This window comes from Electrophorus electricus, chromosome 4, assembly GCF_041902795.1.
Source record: "Electrophorus electricus isolate QZ-2024a chromosome 4, ASM4190279v1, whole genome shotgun sequence".
Lineage (NCBI taxonomy): Eukaryota > Metazoa > Chordata > Actinopteri > Gymnotiformes > Gymnotidae > Electrophorus > Electrophorus electricus.
The window spans coordinates 5321750-5347491 of record NC_137500.1 but is presented as its reverse complement, the minus strand read 5'-3'; the positions used below and the strand labels follow the sequence as shown (position 1 = coordinate 5347491).

Below are 25742 nucleotides of genomic sequence, written 5' to 3'. Positions count from 1 at the left end.
TGGAAAATATAATTGTCTGGTTTGATTGATGTATGCAAGAAACATGAAAGGTAAGCATATTTCTAGCACTGTTTGCTGAGTGTTATTTAATTATTTAATATGTTATGGCATACACGTTCTTGTTTGACAGAAGCTGACTGTCACTGAATTCTTAGTGTCTCATCTTTTAGAGTGCTGAGGGACTTTCATGCCAATATTTTAATATCAGTGATCCCTCATGCAAAAAAACTCCAGATCTGATTGGATCTGGAAGTTTAAATCCATCAGTAATCCAAAGGCTCAAATTCATCATGCAGCTCCACTCACACTTAAAATCAGCTGTATCAGGTATTCTTTAAGAAGACCACAGAATGGCCCTAGAATAATAAGGAGATATATTAGATAAAAGCTGGGATTTTCTGGAGTGTTTGATCAGCGTATAAATGAGTTCGATGAGAAGATTTTATTCTCTGTGGTATACCCTAATGCTTTCCCTTAAAGCACCTCCTACCTCCATTTAGTTCCCCACTCTATATCCACTCTATATCCATCAGTTATACTACTGGGAAACAGTACTGGGAAAAAGTCTTTGGCAGCCAAGAAAATTGTTTGTAGAATTTATTTATTTTTTGCTTAAAAATTGTGAGAAAATTATAATAATAATGATGATTATGATAAAGCTTTCTCTTTTGAAATCTATTTTTAAAATTTCCAGTCAAAAAGATCCTACACAACTTCAGTTATGTTGAGCGTGGGTCTTTGTTCTCCCTGTTCTGTAAGTGGACATTTCGTAAGTGGGCAGAGTAGGTTTTAATTGTGTTTCAATGTTGTTATCATGCTAAAGGATATTTTTTGTTTAGGGAGTCAAAATGACTGCTGCTTTCAACATCTAACTGTGCTTTCAAAATCTACCTGTTCTTTCAACATCTACCTGTACTTTCAGTATGTTCCTGTGCTTTTAACATCTGTATTTCAACATCTCTGTGTAAAAAATACACACACAAAAAAATCGTAGTACTTTTTCTTATAGAAAGTTCATTTGCAGTAATGTTTTATTGTAGACATATACATACCTAATTCACAGATAAATAACTTATGGGTGCTTTTGCACAATGGGTTGCAACTGGGTTACTCTACCATAATGGGTTGTAACTGAGTTACTCTGCTCTACCAAAATACTTTGCAGTGCTAAAAGAATACAAACAAATGTTCTGTGCCTTCTTGTCTGAATGCCTACTAGAGGAAATAAATAATTGTTAAATGAATAAGTGTGAAAAAATCATAATGAAGAGGCATTCAAGAAAAATATACAGATAAATAGATTATAATCTTTAACTTCCTAAGGGCATTAAGAAGTGCAATGTTTTGGTGATATTTCAGTACGCTGCTCCTTCATTACCTCTTACATTGCCTTCACATTTATTATTAAGAAATGTTGTGGACTCGTTTCAGGGAAAATAATTTTTTCTTTGTTTATATTCATATGTGAAAATTGGTCATTTTGGGTTGTATTAGTCTTGTAAGATAATTGTCAAGTTCCTCAAGTCTAAAACAGAAGGAAAGCATTAGAAATAAATACCTACCTTGTAAAGTCACATAGGATTTCACTAATTACATTTCATGTCTTGGTAAGGAGGAGAGCTCCTTAGTGAAATCAGGTGCAGCAATGGATCAAATGTCTGTAGATTCTGCTAATTCTTGTTGACTACCAGCGTTACACCTTAACAAAGATGCTTCATTTCTGTGCAGTAACACTGATGTGTCATTTTAAGAGTCATATAGTGAAGCATCCTGTATGTGTGTACAGTATGTTTCGAGGCAGTACTAAGCCATATAAAATGAATGCCAAGAGTATCATGTTAAAATGTTAATTCATGCAAGTGTCCTCTCTGTCATAAGGTATCAATCGGTTACTTGGCAACAACACCTATGAGGCTGCATTTCCCCCTCATGAGGTGAGTTCATTATCATTTTACCATGGTACTATTTTTATGGGGTGCTAATGTGATCTAGCATAGTGATGTTATTCCTTTGCCAAATCCCATGTTCTGAGTACTGTTGTGCTTCAGGGCAGCTACAAGAGCAGGCACCCAATAAAGACCCATGGGGCCCAGAACCACAGGCACCTGCTATATGAGAGATGGGCACGCTGGGGAATCTGGTACAAGTACCAGCCTCTGGACCTCATCCGGTGAATAACATGCACTGCTGCTCTCGCAGTTGATACTGAACTCAATTAACAGTCGTAAATCTTTGCCAAAGTGGATATTTAACTAAACCAGAAATACAGGATACTGGTTTACATCTAAGATTTATTATTAAATACTCAGTTGGAACTGTAGCTCAGATCTGAAGCACTGTTCTGTCAGTCACGACAAAGGATCTCTCTGGTTCCCATGTTCATTCTTTACTGTTGGTTTTTCAAGAGGCTTATGACCTCACTAGTGTCAAACCCTCCACTAAGTCTTTAGTGAGTGCAGCAGATAAGAGCTACTTATTTTTTTTCTCTTTCTGTGTGTTTTCTGGCTGTACCTCGCCAATGTAAATCAGAGGTTTGCTCAGCTCAAAGTGACAGAGCTTGTCTGTTCTTTTAGTGGGTAGCCACTGGAGACGAGTCGCCTCACCTTGGCTTGGTTTAGAACTCTCAGATGTAAAACTGAGGCAGATTGAAAAATCATTCCTGCTAATCTGCAGAGCCAGCAGCTCTGGGGCTTTTCTTATAGTGTTTCCTCCAAAGGACGTCAACTAAATTTGGCCATACTAAACAATTGTCCTACTCATACTTCAAAAGAAAATAGGCAGGAATTGTAAGGAATTATTTTTGCAAGCCTGCCCTTCTCTCTGCATGTCTGTCTGTTTTTCTGACTGTCTGTATACCTGTCTATTTTTCTGTCTGTCTCAATCTCTATCTCTGTCTTTTTCTGCTGTGTCTCAGACGGTACTTTGGGGAGAAGATCGGCCTGTATTTTGCTTGGCTGGGCTGGTACACAGGCATGCTGATCCCAGCAGCGCTGGTCGGGCTTTTTGTCTTCCTCTATGGGCTTTTCACCATGGACTCCAGCCAAGTGAGGTCAGGCCTAGCAAATCCTCTTATCCCTGCATTTACCTTACGTCACCATGACCAGCTCTCATTTAACCCTCTTTCCTAAAAAAGAAAGCTTCAAAGACTTAATACCCTAAATTGTCTGTTGTTGTGGAAAGCTCTGCATGACAGAGGTCAGCTTCCCCTCTTAACTATGCGTCAACTGTTATGATTTCTTCTCTTGGGATGGGCTCTCTTGTTTATCTACAGTAAAGAGATCTGTGAGGCTAACACCACCATCATGTGCCCCATGTGTGAAGTTAACTGCAGCTTCTGGAAACTGAGTGACAGCTGTGTCTATGCAAAGGTGCAAATAATACTTGACATCTTTCATCGTTTTGTAAGCATGTACAGAGACTTACAGGGATAAAATGAAAATACTAAAAAAACTACAATGTACACTCTATTTGTGACATTAATATCATGGTGGATACTGGTTGATTTCTGAATGCTGCTGCATTATGACGGCAAATGTGAATAACATTGTCTCCTTCCCACTCACTGTGGGGAACACTAACAAAAAAGGATTTAAACATGTCATTTGCATAATATGCATGGTGCCTTTTGCTGCGAGTTAGGCAGGTAAGAGAAATATTTCTTTGCCAGAACACTATTCTGGTTCAATAACAATTCTTCCATTATCAAAGTCTCCTAAAGCAGTTATAGTTTTATTAAAACATACAAAGAAACAAAAAAAAAAAAAACAGTTCCCTGTGCTTTATTTCTCAATATGCAAATCCAACCTAAGAAATAATCCATGGAGGATAAATGATTATTTGATTAGTTTCCTAAAACGAGATTATATTTTTGTCAAGGCTCAAATATATTCAGTTCAGATATATTCAGTTCTCATTGGAGCTTTAATCATTATGATTTATCTCACTATACTTTGTATGTTTTTATCAACCCTTAGGTGACTCATCTTTTTGATAATGGAGGCACAGTCTTCTTTGCCATTTTTATGGCAATATGGGGTGAGGATAACTCTCTCTCTGAATGAAGGTTCACTGTGTTTATGTAGTTATTAGTTTTTCATTTTCTATCTTCTTTGTTTCTTTTTTACTGTTTCTTTCTTTCTAAAAGGTCACTTTGTGCTACTGTAGTAGAAGCTGCCCAATCCTGCTGTTCTGACATTTATTTGTTATTTTTTTATTGTTTGTTCAGATGGGTGAAACTGTGAAACCATACTTCCAGGGTAAATCAGAGTACCAGTAATATTTTGAAAATACATTTTTATACAAAGAAAAATACAAAAGTGTCATTTTAAAAATCACTACACGAGGACATGATCAACGTTATCACTCATACTCATAATATTTTTTGGCACAACATTTTTAATTTTTAGTGTTTACATTATAGTAACTAATTAGGCAGATTATAGAAGTAAATCACTTTGCATAAATGGAAAACGAGTACATAGATCAGTGTCAGAATGTTCATCTCTCATTGTATATTGGCTTCAACTAAGTGCGTACACAGTGTAAAGGGTAATTGACTGGCTAATGTTAATGAAACACTTCCCTGGAGAGGAGAGGGAGTAGCTTGATCGAAAAAACAATTTTATGTGTCAGGAAAATGTAGGTCTTATACTGGCCTCTATGTGTGTGTGTGTGTGTGTGTGTGTGTGTGTGTGTGTGTGTGTGTGTGTGTGTGTGTGTGTGTGTACGCGCATGTTGGAGGAGACTTTCAGTCCAGTCCCTCCTGCTCTGCCTTTCACTCTTGCTGATGTGAGTGAACCTCATCTGTGTGTGTGTGTGTGTGTGTGTATGCATGTGTGTTTGTGTGGTAAAATGTATGTTCAGAGAATGAAGGTTCATCAGAACAAAAATTCTTTAGCCTGTGTTTCCCTCCTCTAAACAAATATGCATTGGAACTGCCCACAGCTGTCGCAGTACCCATCCTGGCTGAAGGGTAGAGGACCCTCAAAGCCCTGCTGGGACCTGAAGACAGTAAAGGACTGCTTTAGGGTGTGCAAGATTTAGAAAAGTTGAAACTTTTGCAATTTTCAGAGCTGCAATTTGTTCTTTCTTGCTCTCTGTCTCGCCCTTTAAGCAAAAATGGGTCAAGCTATAATAAACTGGTCCTTCAGCATCAGGGAAGAGTGTCTTAATAAACTTATATAGGCTTTTTTGCAGGTCATGTTCAAGCTTGTTAATAAACATTATAGCATGACACTGTTTGTGTAACATTGCCCGAGTGCTGCAGGGCGTGGAGCAGGACGTACAGACTCTCTCGACGTGTCAAACATTTAATGACATATACAAGACTACGGTGGCACTCACACAACATTAACAATAAACCTAGACACGCTTAACACTAACAATTAAGACTTTAAGATTAACACAGGTTAGACAAACATGGATCCTAACGTTACACTTCAGACGCTAACAAACAAACAATGACCAACAATGAGGCATGCACTGACGGGGGTTTAAATAGACAGACACACGCTAACACTTAACCCTGTACAGGTGCCTGCCTTCACAGGGGTGTGGCTACAGACAGGAGTAAACCCCCCTGCACGCGGCAGGCTATACCACGTGACTCGTGGGGGCGGGGAGCGTCCCGTGACAGTTTGTACTATGAAGAAACAAATAAACAAATCCAACATTACCAATAATATTAACCAGTGCAACCTATTACCTCAATAATATTTTCGACATATTAATTCATAATTAAGCTCATATAATCCTTTCATTATAGTAATTTAGGCAAAAAGGCAAAAAGCTCTAGGCAAAAAGGATCGCTGGTGTCTTTTTGTGCGCCACGGCTGGAAACGGCTGGAAAACGGCTGGAAAAGTTTCCTGCTATTTGATAGGAATAATAGACTGACAGAGGAGCATGAAATGGATGTCTTAGGTCTAGTGGAATCCAGCCAATCGTATTCCTGGTAGCTTCCTCTCTTCTCTCTTCTCTCTGGGTGCATTTAAGTTCTGTCCATACAGGAGAAGGATGCTACCAGACAGGCTGGATGAAGGTCAGATAAATGTGAAGCAGTGCATCTGGTGGAAGGCGTGCACACTTAGCAATCCTTATGTAATGTATGGATAGCTGGACTCTATTGATGATCTATGACAAACTAGGAGGATCTGTTCCAATTGTGGAGCAGACAATGAAGGAACTGCAGGTGGAAGTGGGTGGGAGGTGGCAAGAGGTGTGATGGAAAATAAATAAATAATATATGTAAATTACTTTGTCATAAAACAGTTTGTAATTGTAAATGTAATTTAGTAACGGTTATTATTTTTATTTAAAAAAAAAATCAAAATAAGTTTTATGAGAGAAATGTATCATGATGTATTGTCAGCTGGTGAATGGGAAAAAAAATTATAAAATGGACCACAAATGCATTAATACTAGAAGAAGAAAAAGAAAACATGTAACATGCAGATTAGAGGAGAAGCTCTTATTGTCATGTGCTGCTTTGTTTGACACTTTTGTTAGACACATAATAATTGACAGTAAAGGTTCTGGACAAATGGCATGATTTTGACCTGATTTTTTTATACATAAGTTGTAGTAGTTTCTATAATCACACATTTGTTTTAGTTCAGGGGTACCCCTCAAGTTCCCAAAAAAACTGGCAAGCAAGCCTCTGTAGGAAAAAGTTTTAATACCTCTGATGTAGCTGATATGATTATCCCTTGTGAGATCTGAGCTGATCTGAACACCTAAACTCTTGAAAGACTCCACACACAAAAACAGCAGCTTGTATATGTCCAGGAAAAGCTTATGTCCATAAACAGCACAGTCAAAGACAGGCCACCAGTATACGTGATAGGTTCCATACCATAAGGCAGGATCTGATTTAATCTTTTCATACAGAGAACAAAAATAAGAGCAGATAATATCCACTTTATGGAACTCTGGCTTGCAGATGTTGTGCCGAGGACACACAGTTTCCCCAGTGTATTCCTTGCCTCCCCATCATATAGCTACACATATCCAAATATAGATTTTTGAAATGGCATAGGAGGCTAATGTAGATAGAATTTGACCTTGATCAATTGTATCAAAGAGCCTGTAGAAGTCGAGAAATGTAGTGTGAGCATCCAGTCTGCAAACTGCATCAGTTGCATTCTCCCAGCCTTGCACAGCTTCTAAGAGTAGAAATGTGTTCTTCAAGAAACAATGTTGGGTAATTCTGATTGCATTTTGAGCTGCATGCTTTTTAATCCCCAGCAAGGATATGTGTCATAATTCGTGAGAGAACTGTGGTCTGCTGTTTTTTTTGTACAGCAAAGACCACTGAATCCTTCCGCTCAGAAGCCAAGAGACCTGCTATCAGTTGTGAATTACATTTACATTTACATTTACGGCATTTGGCAGACACTTTTATCCAGAGTGTCTTACAAAAGTAATTTACTCATAGCAACTTAGACTCAACCACTTAGATATCATCATTACACAGAGTAAACATGCATCAGATGTGTCACTACAGGTGCTAATTCCTCGTTTTATTTCTTCAGTATCCAACAAGAATCCCTGTTCCTACCACCCTATGGCCCTATATTCAACTTTTGGAGAAGCAGTTTTGTCTCAGCAATACTTAAGGTGCATGCTAGTTGACATATCAATGTTGACTGTACATCTTCCAGACAAAGGACAGTAGGGGAAATATCCTTTCAGGTAGAGGACGGAGGTAGACTGAGTCTTACATCCTGTTGTATGGTGTAAGTTCCTGGAACACTAACATTATCCGGAGTTCCCATTAGACTTTTATCTGTCTTGTACGAGTTTCCTCTAGCTGATGTCATTCTCATCATAATTCCTCTTTGCTTTTTTACCTCTTTGGTATAAGCAACTTAATTCTGTGTACAATCCAGGGTTTGTCAAATTGGGTAATTTTGGTGCTTCTAATGATTGAATATTGGTGCAAAAATATTGTAAAATGGCCCGTCATATGTGTAATGATGACATCTAAGTGGTTGAGCCCTCAAGGCGACTTTTTAATCACTTGGCAGCAGAGGGAGCTGTACTTTAGGGCTTTTATATCCCTTACTACAACAAATCCAGATAAAGTAAACTTTTACTGAATGGATTGCATCGCCATGGAAACACTAAGACAAATAAGACAACACCACATTCAGGATTAGCCTCTTTTGAGCACCGTGAGTTATAAAGCACAGCAAATATAATACAGTTTATACCCCATAGCAGTTATGAATTGATTTTAGGCCCATTTTTGTATTGTTTACATCAATGCAATGGATGAATCAGTCTTTACTGAAGAACAAAGTAAAGCCCATGTCCTAATTATGTAAAAGACATTTTCCTTATTTTTGTCTGTATGATAAACTGCTTAATTGCACTCTCCAAACAGAGAGACAGTTGGATGGAATTTGGAGTATGCATTACCCATGCTCACTGGTTCTGAAGCTCTTTCGTAGTGATAGCTAGCTAATTCTTTGGCTCTTTCCTCCTACAGCCACAGTCTTTCTTGAATTCTGGAAGAGAAGGAGGGCAGAACTTACCTATGACTGGGATTTGATTGATTGGGAGGAGGAAGAGGTGAGGCTCATCTCAAAATAGAGACCCAATACAGTTGTCAGCTGATCTTTAGCTTATAGACATGCACTCAGCATCATTCACAAAGGAAAGCAGATTCTAATTTTTTCCACTTTACTAATAAATCTTTTGAAATAGCAGCATGACCTTTGCTGACCTGTCGGAATTAGCCATTAGACTGTAAATAACTGAAGGCGGTGTATGGCCAATATCTGTGCTGTTTGTTGTGTTTCTTTTAGTGTAAATCCTGTGTGGTGGTGTGTTCTGTGAGTGTGCCTCCTACTGTTCTCCTGTCTGTCGTGTTTGGTGCATGCTGTGCTTTCTGCCCTGGAACCTTTGCATTAATCTCCTGCTGCCATAGCATGTGTAAACTTCTCAGGAAGTGTTGGCTATTGTTTCGTGTTGGGTCTTAAAGGTAGTCTAACCAAGGGCATTGCATATGTCATATGTCATACATGACATGCTGACATCATATGGACATCAGCCATACCAGAATTTAGACTTATCAACACTGCTCTCTACCAGTACAGACCCAGCAAGGGTATCTTGGTATCGCTGCCTTTGACACTTCTACAGAACACATTTCTACTGTTGTTGGTGTCTTTCAAAATGTGTTTGCTATGTTTGATGATCATATCCCTAAATCTGCCTTTAAGCAAACACATTTCATTTGAATTAGTAGATGTATATGAGGTAGTTTGGCAACTTGTGTCATCCAGTCCATGTGAAAGACCCTGCATAATGTCATCATCAATTCTGCAGTCTTCCTGGGGCAGGTTACTGAACCCAGAGAAAGCAAACAATGATGCCATCTATGTGCAAATTAATAAACCACACCACATTCATTCATTGCGGAGGTAAGAATTTAATGAAGGACATATGCTGTATGTGTAACGTGCATGTGTCAATAAGGAGGAGCTGCGGCCCCAGTTTGAAGCAAAGTACTCGAGGAAGGAGAGAGTGAACCCCATCTCAGGCAAGCCAGAGCCCTTCCAACCCTTCACAGACAAACTCAGTCGCCTCATGGTCTCTGTGTCTGGAATCTTCTTCATGGTAGGCTGCTATATCAAGGAAAATAAACAACTCTTTTCATTCTCTGCCACTGAAGTAACAACGTAAAGCACAATTTAACACTTTGTGCCACTCTGCCCCTCATCACACCTCATTTCTTGGAAGTGTAGGCTCATAAACTCTAACAATATCTCTCCTGCAGATTATTGTCTCCCCCTAGTGGCCCTCACAAGTTAGTGCCATAACCAAACTAAAACTTCAACATCTTTTCCTCTCAGTCTCCTGCTTATATTAATGGAAGACTCCACAGCTTCACTGTCTCTGTCTCTCCATTTAAGATCTCCCTGGTGTTGACAGCAGTTTTTGCTGTGGTGGTATTTCGGCTCATTGCCATGGAGAAATTTGCTTCTTTCCAGTGGGAGTTTGTGAAGAAAAACTGGCAGTTTGCCACCTCTGGCACCGGAGTCTGCATCAACTTCATGATCATCATGTCCCTCAATGTGGTCAGCATGTGTTCTTTGTACATTCAGAAGTTACAGTATAAAATCAAACAAAGCGACTGTTTACCACTGTCTGTATATTTGCAATGCTAAATGAATCCAGACATAAACTAGGACAAGGTGTGGTTAATTTTGTGGTTACAACTCTGTAATACGTAAATGTCTGGCTGAATACAAATATAGTACAATATGACACTTATATAATGATAGTAATTTTTTAATTTTGTAGGATAGGATTCTGCTATAATAATGATTGATTTGCAATTTTGTTTTAAACGAATTCTTCTCTGACAGGTTTATGAGAAAGTGGCCTATCTTCTAACTAATCTAGGTATGTTTCAAATGTTGCCATGTCTGAGTCAGGAAAAATGTTGTCAAAATAATAGAATGTTAATTCACAAGCTTTGAATAAATTAAAGGATCGGCATTCCTGAATGGCACTCAGTGGCTGTAAGGTGTGTTGATTTTAGCATTAATGCATGCCCTGTATGCATGGGGGTGCCCTAACCACTTGCATATGGCTAATCCTCCTCAGGGAAAGGTCACAGTGCCCTGGTTTGTGTTACAGAACATCCCCGGACTGAGTCAGAATGGGAAAACAGCTTTGCCCTCAAGATGTTCCTCTTCCAGTTTGTCAATCTGAACAGCTCCACCTTTTACATAGCATTCTTCCTAGGAAGGTGATCAATCACAGATTGAAACTCTAATACCAAAATGAGATACTGCTAAGTTTTAATTAATTTTTTTAAAATTCAATACATTTTAAAACATTTTCTCCTGCATCCCATTGAGCCTGAAATAGGTTATCAACAATGAATTGTTCATATATAGTCTTTTCTCCTTTTATCATTTTAATCTGTTTTTTTTTTTCTATTCTATTTCCAGAAATGTTCCTATAGTTTAAATACTGCTGGAGTTTCTTATGTATCTACTGATATTGTGAAATATTATGTGCTCCAAGTGAGAGTACATTTTTCTCTTTTCTATTTCTATAGCACAGCTAATTGAATTTTGAAACTAATATTTCCTCTCTTTCTCTCTCTCTCTCTTTGTTTGTGTGTTTTCACAGGTTTGCTGGCAGGCCTGGAGATTACAATAAGCTGTTTAACCGTTGGAGAATGGAGGAGGTGTGTGAGGCTGAATCGTGCTGAAATAGCTCTCACACTTTGCTGTCATCACTGTCCTGTAGGGCTGCTAGCTTCCCCATATCACACCACTGCATCAGCATCAGACCAGCGCCCGGGGCTGTCTGCTGGGCTGCAGTGCTTATAGCCAAATCCAACACATTCCTAATCATCATAAACAAGCTCCCATTGGCTCTGAGCCATGGCCTCACAATACAGAACAAGGCCATGGCATCAGACTGAACATGGTGCAATTATAGCTTGCATGTTTATAATGTTCATCTTTTGTTTTGTTCTCAGTGTCATCCTAGTGGCTGTCTGATTGACCTGTGCTTACAAATGGGGGTGATAATGGTGTTGAAACAGATATGGAATAACTTCATGGAGCTTGGTTATCCGTGAGTATTATGTCTTAGTAGATGCTGTGTTTATTTACAGGCTTTGTTTATATGCATGACCTGTTTGTTCCATTGTCCGTCAATCTCTTTATTTATTCCAAGGTTGTGTGGGTTTTGTTTTTGTTAAAAGAGTTTTATTCAGAAGGTTATTAAAGGTGGCCTATGGATGCTTACATTTATCATTTAAAAGGATAAGGTTTGTTTCGTTTGTTTACAATACAAAATGAGTCAGGAACCATAGTGAATTTGGAATACCCCACCTTTAAAACATCTGCAGATTTAGTCGTGTGGAGTAGGGATGAGTGTGTGGCAAAGGTTGGTAAAGGTGGGCTATAGGTAAAGATGTTAGCCTATGACAGAACAGAGGAAGGGACAGTGTTCTTAGCTGCTGGTTTAATGACCCAGTGGTTTTTCCAAGCACCACATCTTCTACCGTATACATGCTTTGAAGGTCACCTGAAGCAGGCCATAATAGCTATTATGATTATGAACAAGCAAAGGGGGCTTTTTTTCTTTTGCAGGTATTGTTCATAGATTGTAAAGGTATGCACTATCATAGTTAACATGTTCTCAGATCTCTGATATTTATTTGTGTTCATTTACCTGGTATTTTGTTTTGAATAACTGATTTTACAGAGCTAGAAGATCAAAAATGTATGTATATGTTTGCCATAATTTTGCAGACGACATAAGATAGAAGGATGTGCTTTATTTGATACCAAAAGGATATATTGAAAAGTAACGTTTTTTGTTTTTTTTACAGCTAAGTAATGTGTGCTATGTGTTGGAGTATAATGTGTTTAATTTGTAAATATCAGGCAGTTCTATCTTTTTTTTTATGCTATGACCTGACCTGTCCAGACTGCTGCAGAACTGGTGGTCTCGGCGGAAGATGAGGCGAGTAGGAGAACAGAATAACTTGGAAAGCAAAGAACAGCTGCCCCAGTGGGACAAAGACTGGAACCTGCAGCCCATGAATGCCCATGGCCTAGTGGATGAATACCTGGAGATGGGTGAGCGGGATTGTAGAACACAGCTTCCTTCCATTCAAACCCACTGGGGAAAAGCCATGTGTCTGCTGTAAACAGCTCTAGCAAAACATTACAAATCTAGAACCAAGTCCTTTGCGCGTTCTAAATGTAACCTTAGAGATATTTCACCTGCCATGAGCAAATGCTACTCTGTGCAGTCCTCCAGTTCGGTTTCACCACCATCTTTGTGGCGGCGTTTCCTCTGGCACCTCTGCTGGCTCTGCTCAACAACATCATCGAGATCAGGCTGGATGCATACAAGTTTGTAACACAGTGGAGGAGACCCATGCCAGCCAGAGCTACTGATATCGGTTAGTCTAATAAGCCTGCCACTCTGGTTTGTAACTATAGCATAAAAGCTAATAGAATTTGTATTCAGAGTTGTTCTCCAAGTACCTATATTGCAACAAATGATGAACTATGATTAGAGCTAAAAAGCCATACATTATTGGCTGCAGGGCATCAATTATAGTGTGATGTCTTTCAATTTGATGATATATTTTGATGATATTTATACCAAAGGTCTTGATTTACATAAGTAGGTATTGTTACTTGGGAATATTGCCTTATAAAAGTTAAAATTTGAGGAAATGCTACAGCAGCCTGGATTGGATTAATGTAATCAAAAGTAAGTAAACAAAATTACACAAAAAAGTAAATGTGCAAAGAGATTATAAATTAATAGCATGTACAATATATATTGTAGGTAAAATTATAAGGTGTGGGCTTGAACCCAGGTCAGCTAGGTAATGACAACAACAGACTACTGGGTGAGCAACCACACTCTAACAATGGTGGGCCTGTGTGCAAAACAGTTAGAGCTTGGATCAAGTAAAACAAAAGGAAAAAACTAAACACCATGCCAAACGTGGAAAAAGGGAGAACAAAGGACGCCACGGAAAGAAATGGCAACCCCGATGCACTGGGGAAAATCAAATTAAAACTTCCCAAACAAAACCAGAAAACAGGGAGGAACTTGAACGGCTAAGGGAAGCCTCAGGAGAGAGACAAACTCGAGAGGAGAAAACTGGAGAAGGGAGGGGACATGTAAAAACACAGACACAGGTGTAGCACAAGGGCTCACAGACCTCAACACCCAGTTACCAGCTAGGCACTTGGCTCAAAACTTTAGCAAAGACCCAGCAGTGAGCGACTGGGTCACTGGGCTTATATAAGGACTAGCCCAGCTGTTGGGTGTTAAGCCTGATTAGTGGCGTTGCCTGACTCGAAGCCTCCCTCTGGTGGCCGGAGGGGGCCTTGGTCTGGCACCAAACCTTACAAAAATACTTAGAGCAGTGCAATGTGTATATATAAAGAACTATAAAAATATACATAACTGTACAGATATGCAGGTATAATGGAGTATAGTACTGTATTGAAAATAAGTTGTACAAAAAAAGAGGTGAATGTGCAGGTACTCAAGTGATAAATAATAGTAAAAATAGTCAAATTGCATTGAGAAAACATTCATGAAGAGGATAAGGTAACATAACACCAATAACAGATTCATAACAGGGCAGTGTAAAATTATACTATAGATGCAGGGTAGATATACAGACCTTTCACAGTACAATGACATAACAATAGCGATAGTTAAATGATAATATTGGTAGTCTGCAGACATAAACATATTGATGAAGGGCTTGGTTTCAAAGATGTTATACACACTCATGGCTGTGGGGGGGAGAGACATGCACTGCTGTCTTAACCTGGATTTATTTTTGTTTTTACAAAGCACAATTTGCCACCCGCAAGATATGGGTTCAAGGCCAGGCTTTGTCAAGGCCCGACAAGTCTGTCTGAGCTCTTACCTGACTGACCATTCTCAGTTTGTTAGTATGAATGGGGAATTTTCACAGCCTAACAGTGCAAAGCATGGTTCTCATATACTTAGTATAGTTTTATTACTATTGTTCTCCCTTTATAATTAGTTGCAGGCCACTTTATTAGGAAAACCTGTACACTTGGTCATTCAGGTAACTGTCCAGTCATCTAATTCATGTGCATGGAAAGAGTCAGTCATGGGTCAAAAGCGTCAGGTAACATATACATGTCAATCATGAATATTGTGGGGAAAATGCAATATGAGTGACTTTGACCATTGCATGGTTGTTGGTGCCAGATGGGCTTGGATTTGAATATTTCACAAAGTGCTGGTTTCCTGGGATTTTTATGCACAGCAGTCTCTACACAGAATGGAGGGGAAAACAAAAATCTTCCAGTGTGTGGCAGTTCTGCAGTTAGAAACACCTTGTTGATGAGAGAAATCAGAGGAGAATGGCCAGACTGGTTGTAAATGACAGAAAGGCTACAGTATATCAAACGACTACTCTTTGAAACTGTAGTGAGCAGAAAGGCATAGAACTAATAAATCCTTAAGGAGAATGGGCTACATCAACAGAGAATCACATTGGCTTTCACTCCTGTCAACCAAGAACAGGAATCTGACACTTGAGGAATGGTAAAATCTTGACCGATCTTATGAATCTTGATTTCTGCTGCAAACAATTATTGTTAATATAGTCAACAAGGACTATTCTACCTTATCTGCCCTTATCTGCTTTGTGGAAACCTGGCTATCTAGCCTAACCATATACAATATGTGTCACCTACCCAATTTCCAGTTGCTCAGAGCAAACAGGGACATACAGCAGACCAGTAAAGCAAAGAGAAGAGGAATCTGCTTCTATGTGTCAAAGCTGGTGCAAAGATTACACATTACTGTTAAAATGATATGCATCTCTAGTCACTCCTTATTAACTGCTAGCTCTATTACTCTCCCAGAGAGTTTTCTTCTTTTTTTGGCTGGCATTTGGCACTCTCAAACCATTTCACTGCAAGTTATACTGTGTATGACTATGTATGTGACAAATAAACCAAACTTGAACTTGAACTTGAACATTTACATACTGGCACAAGTGTGTGCATGTGTACTGGCCAATCAGATAATTAAGGTGGAAAGGAAGAATCTAGACTCAATAGTCATCATTTCTGGAGACTTAATCATTGTGAATTTAATTAAGGAAATGTAACAAAACATGACACAAACAAGTACAACATTTTACACCATTGCTACAGCACAATAAAATCCTAAAAAAAAAAAATCAAGACATAACAAAATCAGAGACAGGACTCAGACAGCTTCATATAAAAAAGGTGGCAGCATTTGAGAGAGAACATGATTCTTTACAAATATGTAAAACAGGAAAGAAGAAAGGAATCAACGTAGCAAAGGGACAATACTCAGACTAGAAGAAAAGCCACATTGCTACAAATGGCCCGAATTCAGTTTGGAAAGGCCGCCAAGAGATTACAAAGTATGAAAATGAGAACTCCTCCTTTAATGACTGCAACTCTCCAGTGACCTGAATTATTTGTACTGCAGAATTTAAAGTGCTAAGGACATTCTTCAGCCGTTCTCTCCCAACTCCCTGTCTTTCACACCTCTGATCCTGCTCATTTTACCATTAATGACCGGTATCTTAACAGGCAATTCAGGATAAATGGTGTGAAAACTTCCCAGCCCAGACCTAGTTTGACATGAACATATAACACCAGTTTTCAATTAGCACCAGTTCAACAGCTCATTGGGGCTTCCCACATGCTTCAAGAGAGGAGGTGCAGTGGCTAACGGACTGGTGCAAAGCCAAGAACATGTCTCTGAATGTGGAAAAACAAAAGAGATTAGTTGATTTCAGGAGAGTACAAGGTGATCACTTCCCACCAAGCCTATCGGGACCGCAGACTGTGCACTGCACAGTGTTGCCCCATATGGTATCATGATTATTGGTCCTGTATTTCATATTTATCATTTACACTTGTGTTCTTCTTTTATGTTGCACCATGGTCATGGAGGAAGCATTAATTTCACCATACACTTCTATATAGCTGGAATGACAATAAAAAGCCTCTTGATTCTTGATTTGGTCTACCGGTCCCCCAACAAACAAAGATTACTGGATGAAATGACTACAGGCTGGTCACACTGGCCTCGTTAGTCAAGAACACCTAGTCTTAGACCATCTTAATGACCCAAAGCTACCTATTACAGATCCCTTGCTGGATCCCCTGGAGTTCTTATACAGATAGGCTCATCAATGATGTGGTCAACTTGGACTTGCACTTGATGCTCCAGCATTTGGATAGTCCAGGGACCAGTGCTAGTTCTGTTTGTGGACTTCAGCTTGGCCTGAAACACCATAGTGCCAGAACTCCGTCAGATCAAACTGAGTGAGCTCTCTGTGCCAGGCCCCATCTGTTGGGGAATCACAAACTTCCTGCCAAACAGCAGATGTGGCTAGGAAAACACATGTCAGACATCCAGATCTTTAGTACTGGAGTACCACAAAGTTGTCACTCAGCGCTTCTGTTCAGTTTGTACAGCAATGACTGTGGCTCCAATGAGCCAGCTGTGAAGATCCTGAAGTTTCCAGACAACACTGCCATGTTTGGCCTCATAGTCAATGGTAATGAGTCTGCTTGCAGAAGGGAAGTAGAGCAGTTAGTGTCCTGGTGCAGTCACCACCACCTGTTGTTGAACACCCAAAAGACCACACAGATGGTAGTAGTCTCCAGATGGAGCCCTGATCTTTATTCCCACCCTCAACATTAGTGGCTCTGTGCTTTACATTGTGGAGTGACTCAAGTACTTGGGCACCGCCATATCCAGGAACCAGACACAGAGGAACATGGTCTGCATTAGAAAACACAGAGAAAGCAGAGAATGTTCTTTCTGTGGTTGCTGAAGAAATTCAAGCTGCCACAGGCCCTGATAATCTATGTCTACCAATCAGTGAATTCATCCTTACTTCATCAATACCCATCTGGTTTGGATTCTTTACTTTGCAAGAGTGAGACAAACTCTAGGAAGTGGTAAAGACAATGTAAAGGATCATCGACTGCAGTCCTACACTATGAAATATACAGTAGCTGGTTCACAAAGCATGATTATAGCCAACTCCTCTCATCCTGGTCATCACCTCTTCTAGCAACGTCTGTCTCGCAGAAGGTTCAGAGCTATCAAAGCCAGAACAAATAGACATGCTAAAAGTTTTTCCCCAAAAATGTGGCACTGACAAATACTTCCTCAGGCCCTGCACATAAGTGCATATTAACATATTCATAAGTCTAGTTTCCTTCACATTGGCTGGTCTATAATCATATTTTCTGTTTAGTTTTATTTTATTTTCCCTTAGTTTCTTGTCTTATTTTCTGTTGAATATTTGTGAATTGTCTGTGGACTTGTCTTATTTGTGTAGTATGTTACACATCATATGTGTGTGCACTCACCAAGACAAATTCTTTGTACGTGTGATATGTTTGGCAAAATAAAGTAATTGAGATTCTGATTCTGACATGCAGATGATATAGTCAGAGTTTGGCGTTAACTGTGAATCCATGGACATAGCCTGCTTTGACAACAGTTCAGACTGGTGATGGTAGTGTAAAAGTTGGGACCCCTAATACCAGTTTAGCATTATTTTAATGGTACATTGTGAGCATGAGTATTGTTGTAGACAATGTGCATTCCTTTATGGACACATCTACTGGATTGTTAGTGTGTCATGTCACAACACACAAGTTATCACAAAATGGTTTTATGTCAAGGAGTCAGTGTGCTGCAGAGGCATCTGCAGTTACTGGATCTGAAGTAGAGCACCTTTTAGAATGTGCTTAATTGTATTCTAGAATCTTATGCACAACCAAAAGTTACATTTAAGGACCTTGGTGTAACCTTTGATGATGCCCTATATAAGTAATTTTTCTAAGGCTGCATATTAACATTTAAGAAACCTATTCAAAATAAGACACATGCTACATGATGCAGAAAAACTAGTATATGCTTTCATAGCTTTAAAATTGGACTTCTGGATTGTAACTTGTCAGGTTTTGCTTATAAAGTGTAAAGTGCTGTATAGGCCTGCCCTGCACGTCTTGCTGAACTTTTTGAGCAGCATTGCCCATTCCAAACACTGCTCATCCTTCACTCATCTCTGAGACCAACTGCATCTCCAAAGGTAGTGGAAGATATTTTTCTTATATACAGTTGTAAAAAACTTTATGCAAATTGTGAACTTTTTTGAAAATTATGGATTTATGCATGAATTTATCTTAATGTGAAGTCATAATAAGAAATCAAGACAGTATTACTTAACAAACACAAAACATTTTACCACTATATCTTCATTAAAGATATGGGTTAAATGATCAAAGAGAAAAAATGAAGTTTAATAATAGGTTAATTGTTATCACGTGTTATTACTCATCTAGGTGTTTAATCTGGCCTGCCATACAATAAAGTCACAATTTGGGTTACTGTGACAGTTACAGTTGCAGTTAAAGCAATAATGTTTCAATATGTGTATTCATGCTCTATGGTGCAGTATAGCTTAATGGTAAATAAAACGTAATGATAGAAGCACTTACAAGATAACCTATTTAAGATAATAAGAACAGAATGGGTTATAAAGGGATTTCTAAAAATGATCAACAAAGGTCACTCACTCTATGTATATGCCGTAGAATCCTTAAACACAAAGATCCATAGAGCCACTGATAATGATCTACAAATGTACTTTGAACTTGGTAATATCTGTCCATGAGTCTACCATAAGAAAAAAAGAAAAAAACTGAACAAGAGGCTGGTACTCAATTGCAGGTTGCCATAGAGGAAACCACTGTAGAACTACTGATGTTGATCTCAATTTTTCTAACGATTGCCTAGATGTTTTACATTACTACTGAAGCAATGTTCTGTCAGAAGATGAAGCAAAAGCCAAACTTTTGGTAACTGTAAACAGCATTATATTTGGAGACAGTGTGTATAAAATATTCCATGTCACCAGATAGTAAAACCAGCCTGCTGTGAAGTAGGGTGGAGAGAATATAATTGTGTGGGATTGCTTTTCTGCCTCAGAGCCTGGATTGCTTACAATCACTGAGAGAAAAATAAGTTCCAAGCTGGATGAGGTAATTCTACAGCAGAATCAGGACATCTGTCTGTGATCTAGAAGTTTAAATAAATTTGGTCATGCAACAAGAAAATCCTCATCACAGGAATAAATCAACCGGACTACCAGAGTAGTTTTAACTGATGAAATTAATTTTATCATGGCCATATCCTTTTTGGCATGCAGTGGCATGAGGTGAAGTAGGATGTTCAATCAAGACAAGTCAAAGAAAAGGGTTTTGCATGGAGGAATATGCCAAAATACCTCCTAACTGCTGTGTAAGACTTATCAGTAGATACAGAAAATGTTTAGTTAAAGTTACTGCTAATGATGCTCATTATTTATAAGCATTTGTTTATTCCCCAAAATAAGATTGCATTTTAGGTGGCATTCATTCATAAAACCAGACAGTCCAGGTAGTTCAGTTAAGTCAGTTTGAGTCATAAGACTGAGTGTAATAAGTAAGTTTAGACATTACTTATTCAGAAGATAATCTATCATTTAAAACAGGCATAAATGTCAGACTTCAGCAAAACTGGAAACATGTTAAAGAAGGTTTAGGACCTGAACAGAGTTAAATACGTGACAAGACTTTTCAATGACACACTAAAACACAAGGGGTATAAATCCAAGTACTAACGAAGGGGTAAGAACAGTGAGTGTGAAATCTAGCAGCAGGGAATTCAGTCAACAGACAGTGGCAGACACAAAATAATGATGCGGATTTCATATCGTCTGTGACACAAGGGAGGGAGACACTGACACTGAGCTGCGCTTTCTGATATTCTTTGGTGTACCAGCACACAGCAACATTCAATATGATACTTGGCACAATGTGCTCATAAATTCTGTAGTAAGTTACCAAATACATCTCTGTCCACTCTTCAACAGGGCGCCCATGTTTCCAGGTTGTCCATGTTCCTTCCCTACTTGTTATCCATGTGGAAAGCCAGGTGTTTATAAGTCTGCACAACCTCTATATCCTCATTATAGATTATTACATGGGCCACACCAATATCTCCTTGCTGGTGTAGATGGTTGAGATGGCATCACAAAGCTGGGTATTAGACTCTTGTATTCCGCCACCTTTCCCACAATAATAAACATCCTTATGCAGATTGTGCTTCAGAGTTGTACCTGAAATCAGAGGTGTAAGAGGTGAAGAGGAATCAAGCGAGAAAAGCTCCTTGTGGCTCTTCTCCCCGTGCTTGTCACAGTCTGCTTAGACACACAATTCTATAACCACACATGGTGAGGCCTGTAGGCCGGTTAGGTTGTAATCCAGGACACCAGAGTAGGGTGCAGCTATGCTGCTTGTAGCTTTTCCCTCAACACTGGGAGCTGAATAGTGGAAAAATCAGTGAACATGACACTTACAGTGTTCCACATGTTCTCCAGGTGGGAGTGAGCTCTTTGCAGCAGGTAGGTTGCAGCACACCTTATCCCCACATGCAGTTAACAAATGAAGTGGAAATGGTCTTTTGACATGCAAACCTTTCTAGAGCCTTGATCATAATGAGTTTGAGAGTGCCTAGAACAGGGCTAATGAACATTCAGGTGTTAGGGCACTAGTACCAGACAGGTTGTTTTCCAGAGTAGCAGAACACCACTGGGGCCTGCAGTCACCTCAGCTGCCTCCTCACCTGGTCAGCTGGGATGGAAAAGATGGCCAAGAGATCTTTGTGTCCAAGGTGTTAAAGAACAGTTCATTTGCCCTCATCAAGCTTTCTTAAATGAATCAACATCAGTCAGTTGTCTGATCATCTGAGTACAAGGTGTATGTTACTCTAGAATTATGACTTATTTATTTTCCTTATTTCCCCTAACAATGTATTCAATTAAATGTATGCCTCATTATATGCAATATTCATTATAGCAGTTTGTGACTTGTTTTAGTTTTAGCTTCTTCCTCTGCTTGTTTGTGTAAGTTTGTGTGTGTGTGTGTGTGTGTAATATGAAACATCGCTTTTGCTCAGTACTCAGTTTGATGTTATTTTCAGTCACTGCCATATAATTGAATGACTCCTCCCACTCTCCCCAGGCATCTGGCATGGTGTTCTGGAGGGTATTGGAGTAGTGGCTGTCATCACAAATGCCTTTGTCATTGCCATCACCTCTGACTACATTCCTCGCTTTGTCTACGCCTTCAAATACGGGCCCTGTGTGGACAAGGGCTACCAGCATGAACAGTAAGGATGTTCTGACTTGTTCATCTTTTTGTTAATACATACTTGCTTTTCACAAGAGAACTCCTTCAATTTTAAGACATATTGACAGGAAATTAGTGTTTAAAATATAGCAATCTACGCAATCTACTGTAATTTCATAATTTTGGCTTGGCATGCCGGAATGACATCCTGCTGTCGTTTTATGTAAGTTGTTTGGTGTTGTAAGGAGTAGTCAGAGTGAGAAATGGACACAACTTGGTATAAGCTCTGGCTAGATATATTGGTATCTAGGAGAGGCAACGTAAGTTCTTCTAAAACTGTACCATGTCTGTTTTCTGTACTTTAACTCTGTATTGTAGTTTCTGCGTATTTATCTCTTTGTGGGTCTACAGATGTCTGAGAGGGTATATGAACAGCAGCCTGTCTGTTTTTGACATGGGTGAGCCAAAAAATGGAAGTCAATATCAGACACGATACTGCAGGTACAAAAATAAGTAAACGGCCATTGCTTAAGTAGTGAGTTGGATTAAACATGCACATGCAGCTGTGTTCAGATGTTTTGAGCCTCCTGTTCCCCTCTGCAGATATCGAGACTACAGAGCTCCTCCATGGAGCTCAGAGCCCTACGGGTTCACCTTGCAGTTCTGGCATGTGCTTGCTGCCAGACTGGCCTTCATCATCGTCTTCGAGGTTAGAGACTTAGAAAACCACGTATTTTCTTAAAGTTGTCGCCTCTGAAAACATCTATACAAGCCAATGAACGTGTGAGAAACAAAATCTAATGAATACTCTGTAATTGCATTCTATTCTTTCTCTCCCCAGCACCTGGTGTTTGGCATCAAGACCTTCATTGCTCATCTGATCCCGGATGTGCCTAAAGGCCTGTGTGAGCGCATGCGCAGGGAGAAGTACCTGATGCAGGAAATGATGTATGAAGCTGAGCTGGAGCACTTGCAGAAGGAGAGGAAGAAAAATGGCAAGCGTTATCACCACGAGTGGCCTTAGCTCTGCCTACCAGACTGACATATCACACACACACACACACACACACACACACACACACACAAACAAAACAATTATGTAAGAGCACACACACTGTGTGCACTTGTGGCACTGACATGGACATTCAGTGGACAACCATGCAGGGAACGCACACGTGCAGCATATTTTCATATATACACACTTGCATGTCCTTCCTGATGCTTTTGGTGGCTAGCTTTACTGAATTAACTGAACCTGGACTGCCACTCCTGATTAAATAGGTGAAACCTGCCTACCCCTCTGTAAGCTTTGGCAGTCCAGATCTGCACCAAAGAGGTCCTCACGAGTCACATGACTCCTTCTCTGAGGCCCTCCCATTGTCCTCCATGGCTCCAGCACTGGTCTTTCCAGCTGAATGTGGGAGCTCTGGCTTGGATCCTGGACCTCTGATCCTCCTCTCCTACCCATGCCTGCTTTCCCTTACTCAGCCTTTGCCAGCTTTGCTCTCTCCTATAGTATGTTGTGGTTTTCAAAAAGGAATGGAGTACCCATACAATTGTATTGTTTACTATGCAGATGAAAGGCTTTGAGGGTTTTTTCCTCAATGCACACCCTCATGTCCCTCTTCATAGCACCCCTTTTTCTCTCTTTCACTCTATCGCTCTCTCTTTCTCTGTCTTTGTGTGGTAGCTAACAGCCTGCTATTATCTATACACTGACTGAGTCTCTGTCTCAATCCCTCTTACACTCTGACTCTCTTTAGCTCTCCAACATCTCGTAGCTACGCTTCTCAAAAGAAGAGTCCTACGTTTTATACTTGGGGTTTTATTCTCTCTTCTCTCACGTCCTTTTTCCCCACATGGCTCATGTCATTGCTCAGATGCTTGTCTTACTGGTCTGTGCGGGTTGGTAAGATGAATGGACCAGTTTTTGAGTGGGCCATGCTTGGGTGTATGCTGAATTGTGAATAAGATTTCTGGTGAAGGTGCAGTTTACGTTACCTGTGCCCTACAGCGGAACATAATCTGTTAGTCCATGTCTATGTCTTTACAAACAGTTCCTACAATATGGTGTAAATCAAGGAAGAATTTTGGTAACACTTTACAATATGGTTGCTTAGTAACTTAGTGACTATACAATTACAAATGTATTACTGCATGTTGTGGAATGTATGGTTAGGCTACAAATTTGTCACCCAATATGTGTTTCATTCGGGAACAAACTATTAACGATTGGTGAACTGCACATTTTGTAATCTTTGGTTGAGTGATCACTTTACTATTTTTGTGGAGAAGAGTGGTGTTTACACCTCAGCATTTCTTCATGAGCTAACAGGAAAAAATGTATTTTCTCCTCTCCTGGTTGCTACTATATAAAATTGTTCCATCTGTGGTTAAATACTAGAGAAACAAATATCTCATGTTCATTCACTACTGAAGGATGATACAGCATCAGTTTCCAGTAGTTACTATATTCGCTAATTCGGCCATGCATAGTTAATAGATTAATTAGGAACTGTATTGTAAAGTATTAGCAGATTGTTTTTAAGTTTTCTCTAATCATCCCTCATTCCTGGCCCACGTAGTTTGCCTAGGTGTAGTTGCAGACAAATGTACAGTATAAGGTTTAACACAGAAATCATCTCTCTATTACAGCACTACAGAGCACTAACACTTGCGCGGACTGTGTTATGTGACAAAAATCAGGATAAAAATGTTTATTTGATATTTTCTTGTGTTCACTTGTAACATGTTTGCGTAACGTGTGATTTCTCTATTTCATTTTTTCTTTGTTTTCTGCATCTGACATTTCAGTTTTGCAGTTGTGTGTGTGTGTGTGTGTGTGTGTGTGTGTGTGTATGTCTGTGTGTGTGTGTCTGTGTGTGTGTGTGTGTGTGTGTGTGTGTGTGTATGTATGTGTGTGTGGGTGTGTGTGTGTGTGAGAGAGAGAGAGAGAGAGAGAGAGAGAGAGAGAGAGAGAGAGAGAGAGAGAGAGAGAGAGAGAGAGAGAGAGAGAGAGAGAGAGAGAGAACATGTGAGTGGGCCTGTAGATTTGTTTAGTTCTAATGAAATGATTGTTTCTAACATGTTTCTTACTCTACTCTCCCATAACCCAAGGCAATGTGTGTGATCTCCTCAGGCCCTTGGCAATGTTTGCAGATTATAACAAATTTAGATCATATTTTTTTAGCTCGTAATTGGATGTAAATCTGCTTTCTAAAGTAGATGATTTTGCATTTTCTATTTGCATGGATGTTACTGCCTAACCATTCAACATTGAGAGAAAGGAGCACTTTAAAAGCATGACATTTTTCCCCATACCTCAGCAACACAATAACAGGCCAACCTGGTAAGGGAAAGGCAAGGAATTTTTTTTTTAGTTTAGTTTTTTGTTGTTTCTTGTTTGTTTGTCTGGTCAATTAATTTCAATATTCAGTGATACGCAGCCATAGTGGTAGCCCTGCAGAGAGCTGGCTGTGTAAGGTGAAAAAAAGGCTTTTGGTTCCTTTAGGTGAAATACAGAGATTGATTTGTAACTTACCATACTTTCACCACGATGTGTGATTTACTCGCAATCTATGCATGATCTCAACCATGACAGCTCTGTGTGTCTGGAATTCTATGAGAATCACACATGTGTTTTGGTGCACTTTTACTATGGAGTCTGCATGGCCCGTATATGCTTAATACAGAGAAAGCTGATCTGTGATCAGTTTGTTCTATGTGAGCAACTGTTACTCATCTTCACTCTAGGATATCCTATCACTTGTTGGCACTGACCTGAATAATAAATTGTTAACCATGTAGTTAAATTGTTAACCATGTTAAGCCATGTTAAATTTATCTCACCTCTTTATCAAGGCTGTGTGATGAGAGAATGTTGTTCTCTGGAATCTGGAGATCACAGTTTATTGTATACAACATGTCTATATTAAATATACCTGGCAAAAGCACACCTAACAAAAACAAGTTTTGATGCAGTCAGTAAAGCATGCACTATTTCATAGTGA

The 25742-nt window shown here is 39.4% G+C and overlaps 1 protein-coding gene across 5 annotated transcripts in view; it reads left to right on the top strand.

Annotated features, from left to right (window-relative positions):
- ano3 (anoctamin 3) overlaps positions 1-24763 on the top strand; it is a 43295-nt gene extending 18532 nt beyond the window's left edge. For 2 of the 5 annotated variants that reach the window (XM_027003173.3, XM_081711944.1), the window contains 19 exons: positions 1879-1934; positions 2049-2170; positions 2915-3049; positions 3272-3368; positions 3975-4035; positions 8490-8572; positions 8809-8835; positions 9482-9622; positions 9919-10083; positions 10375-10411; positions 10649-10760; positions 11150-11207; positions 11505-11602; positions 12464-12615; positions 12792-12944; positions 21625-21772; positions 22144-22233; positions 22336-22441; positions 22574-24763. In XM_027003173.3, the coding sequence (XP_026858974.3) occupies positions 1879-1934; positions 2049-2170; positions 2915-3049; positions 3272-3368; positions 3975-4035; positions 8490-8572; positions 8809-8835; positions 9482-9622; positions 9919-10083; positions 10375-10411; positions 10649-10760; positions 11150-11207; positions 11505-11602; positions 12464-12615; positions 12792-12944; positions 21625-21772; positions 22144-22233; positions 22336-22441; positions 22574-22756 (2024 nt within the window). In that variant the 3' untranslated portion in view covers positions 22757-24763. The remainder of the gene's footprint in view (positions 1-1878; positions 1935-2048; positions 2171-2914; positions 3050-3271; positions 3369-3974; positions 4036-8489; positions 8573-8808; positions 8836-9481; positions 9623-9918; positions 10084-10374; positions 10412-10648; positions 10761-11149; positions 11208-11504; positions 11603-12463; positions 12616-12791; positions 12945-21624; positions 21773-22143; positions 22234-22335; positions 22442-22573) is intronic. The other 3 variants (XM_081711942.1, XM_027003174.3, XM_081711943.1) reach the window with 3 other exon arrangements.
- The last annotated feature ends 979 nt before the right edge of the window (positions 24764-25742 follow it).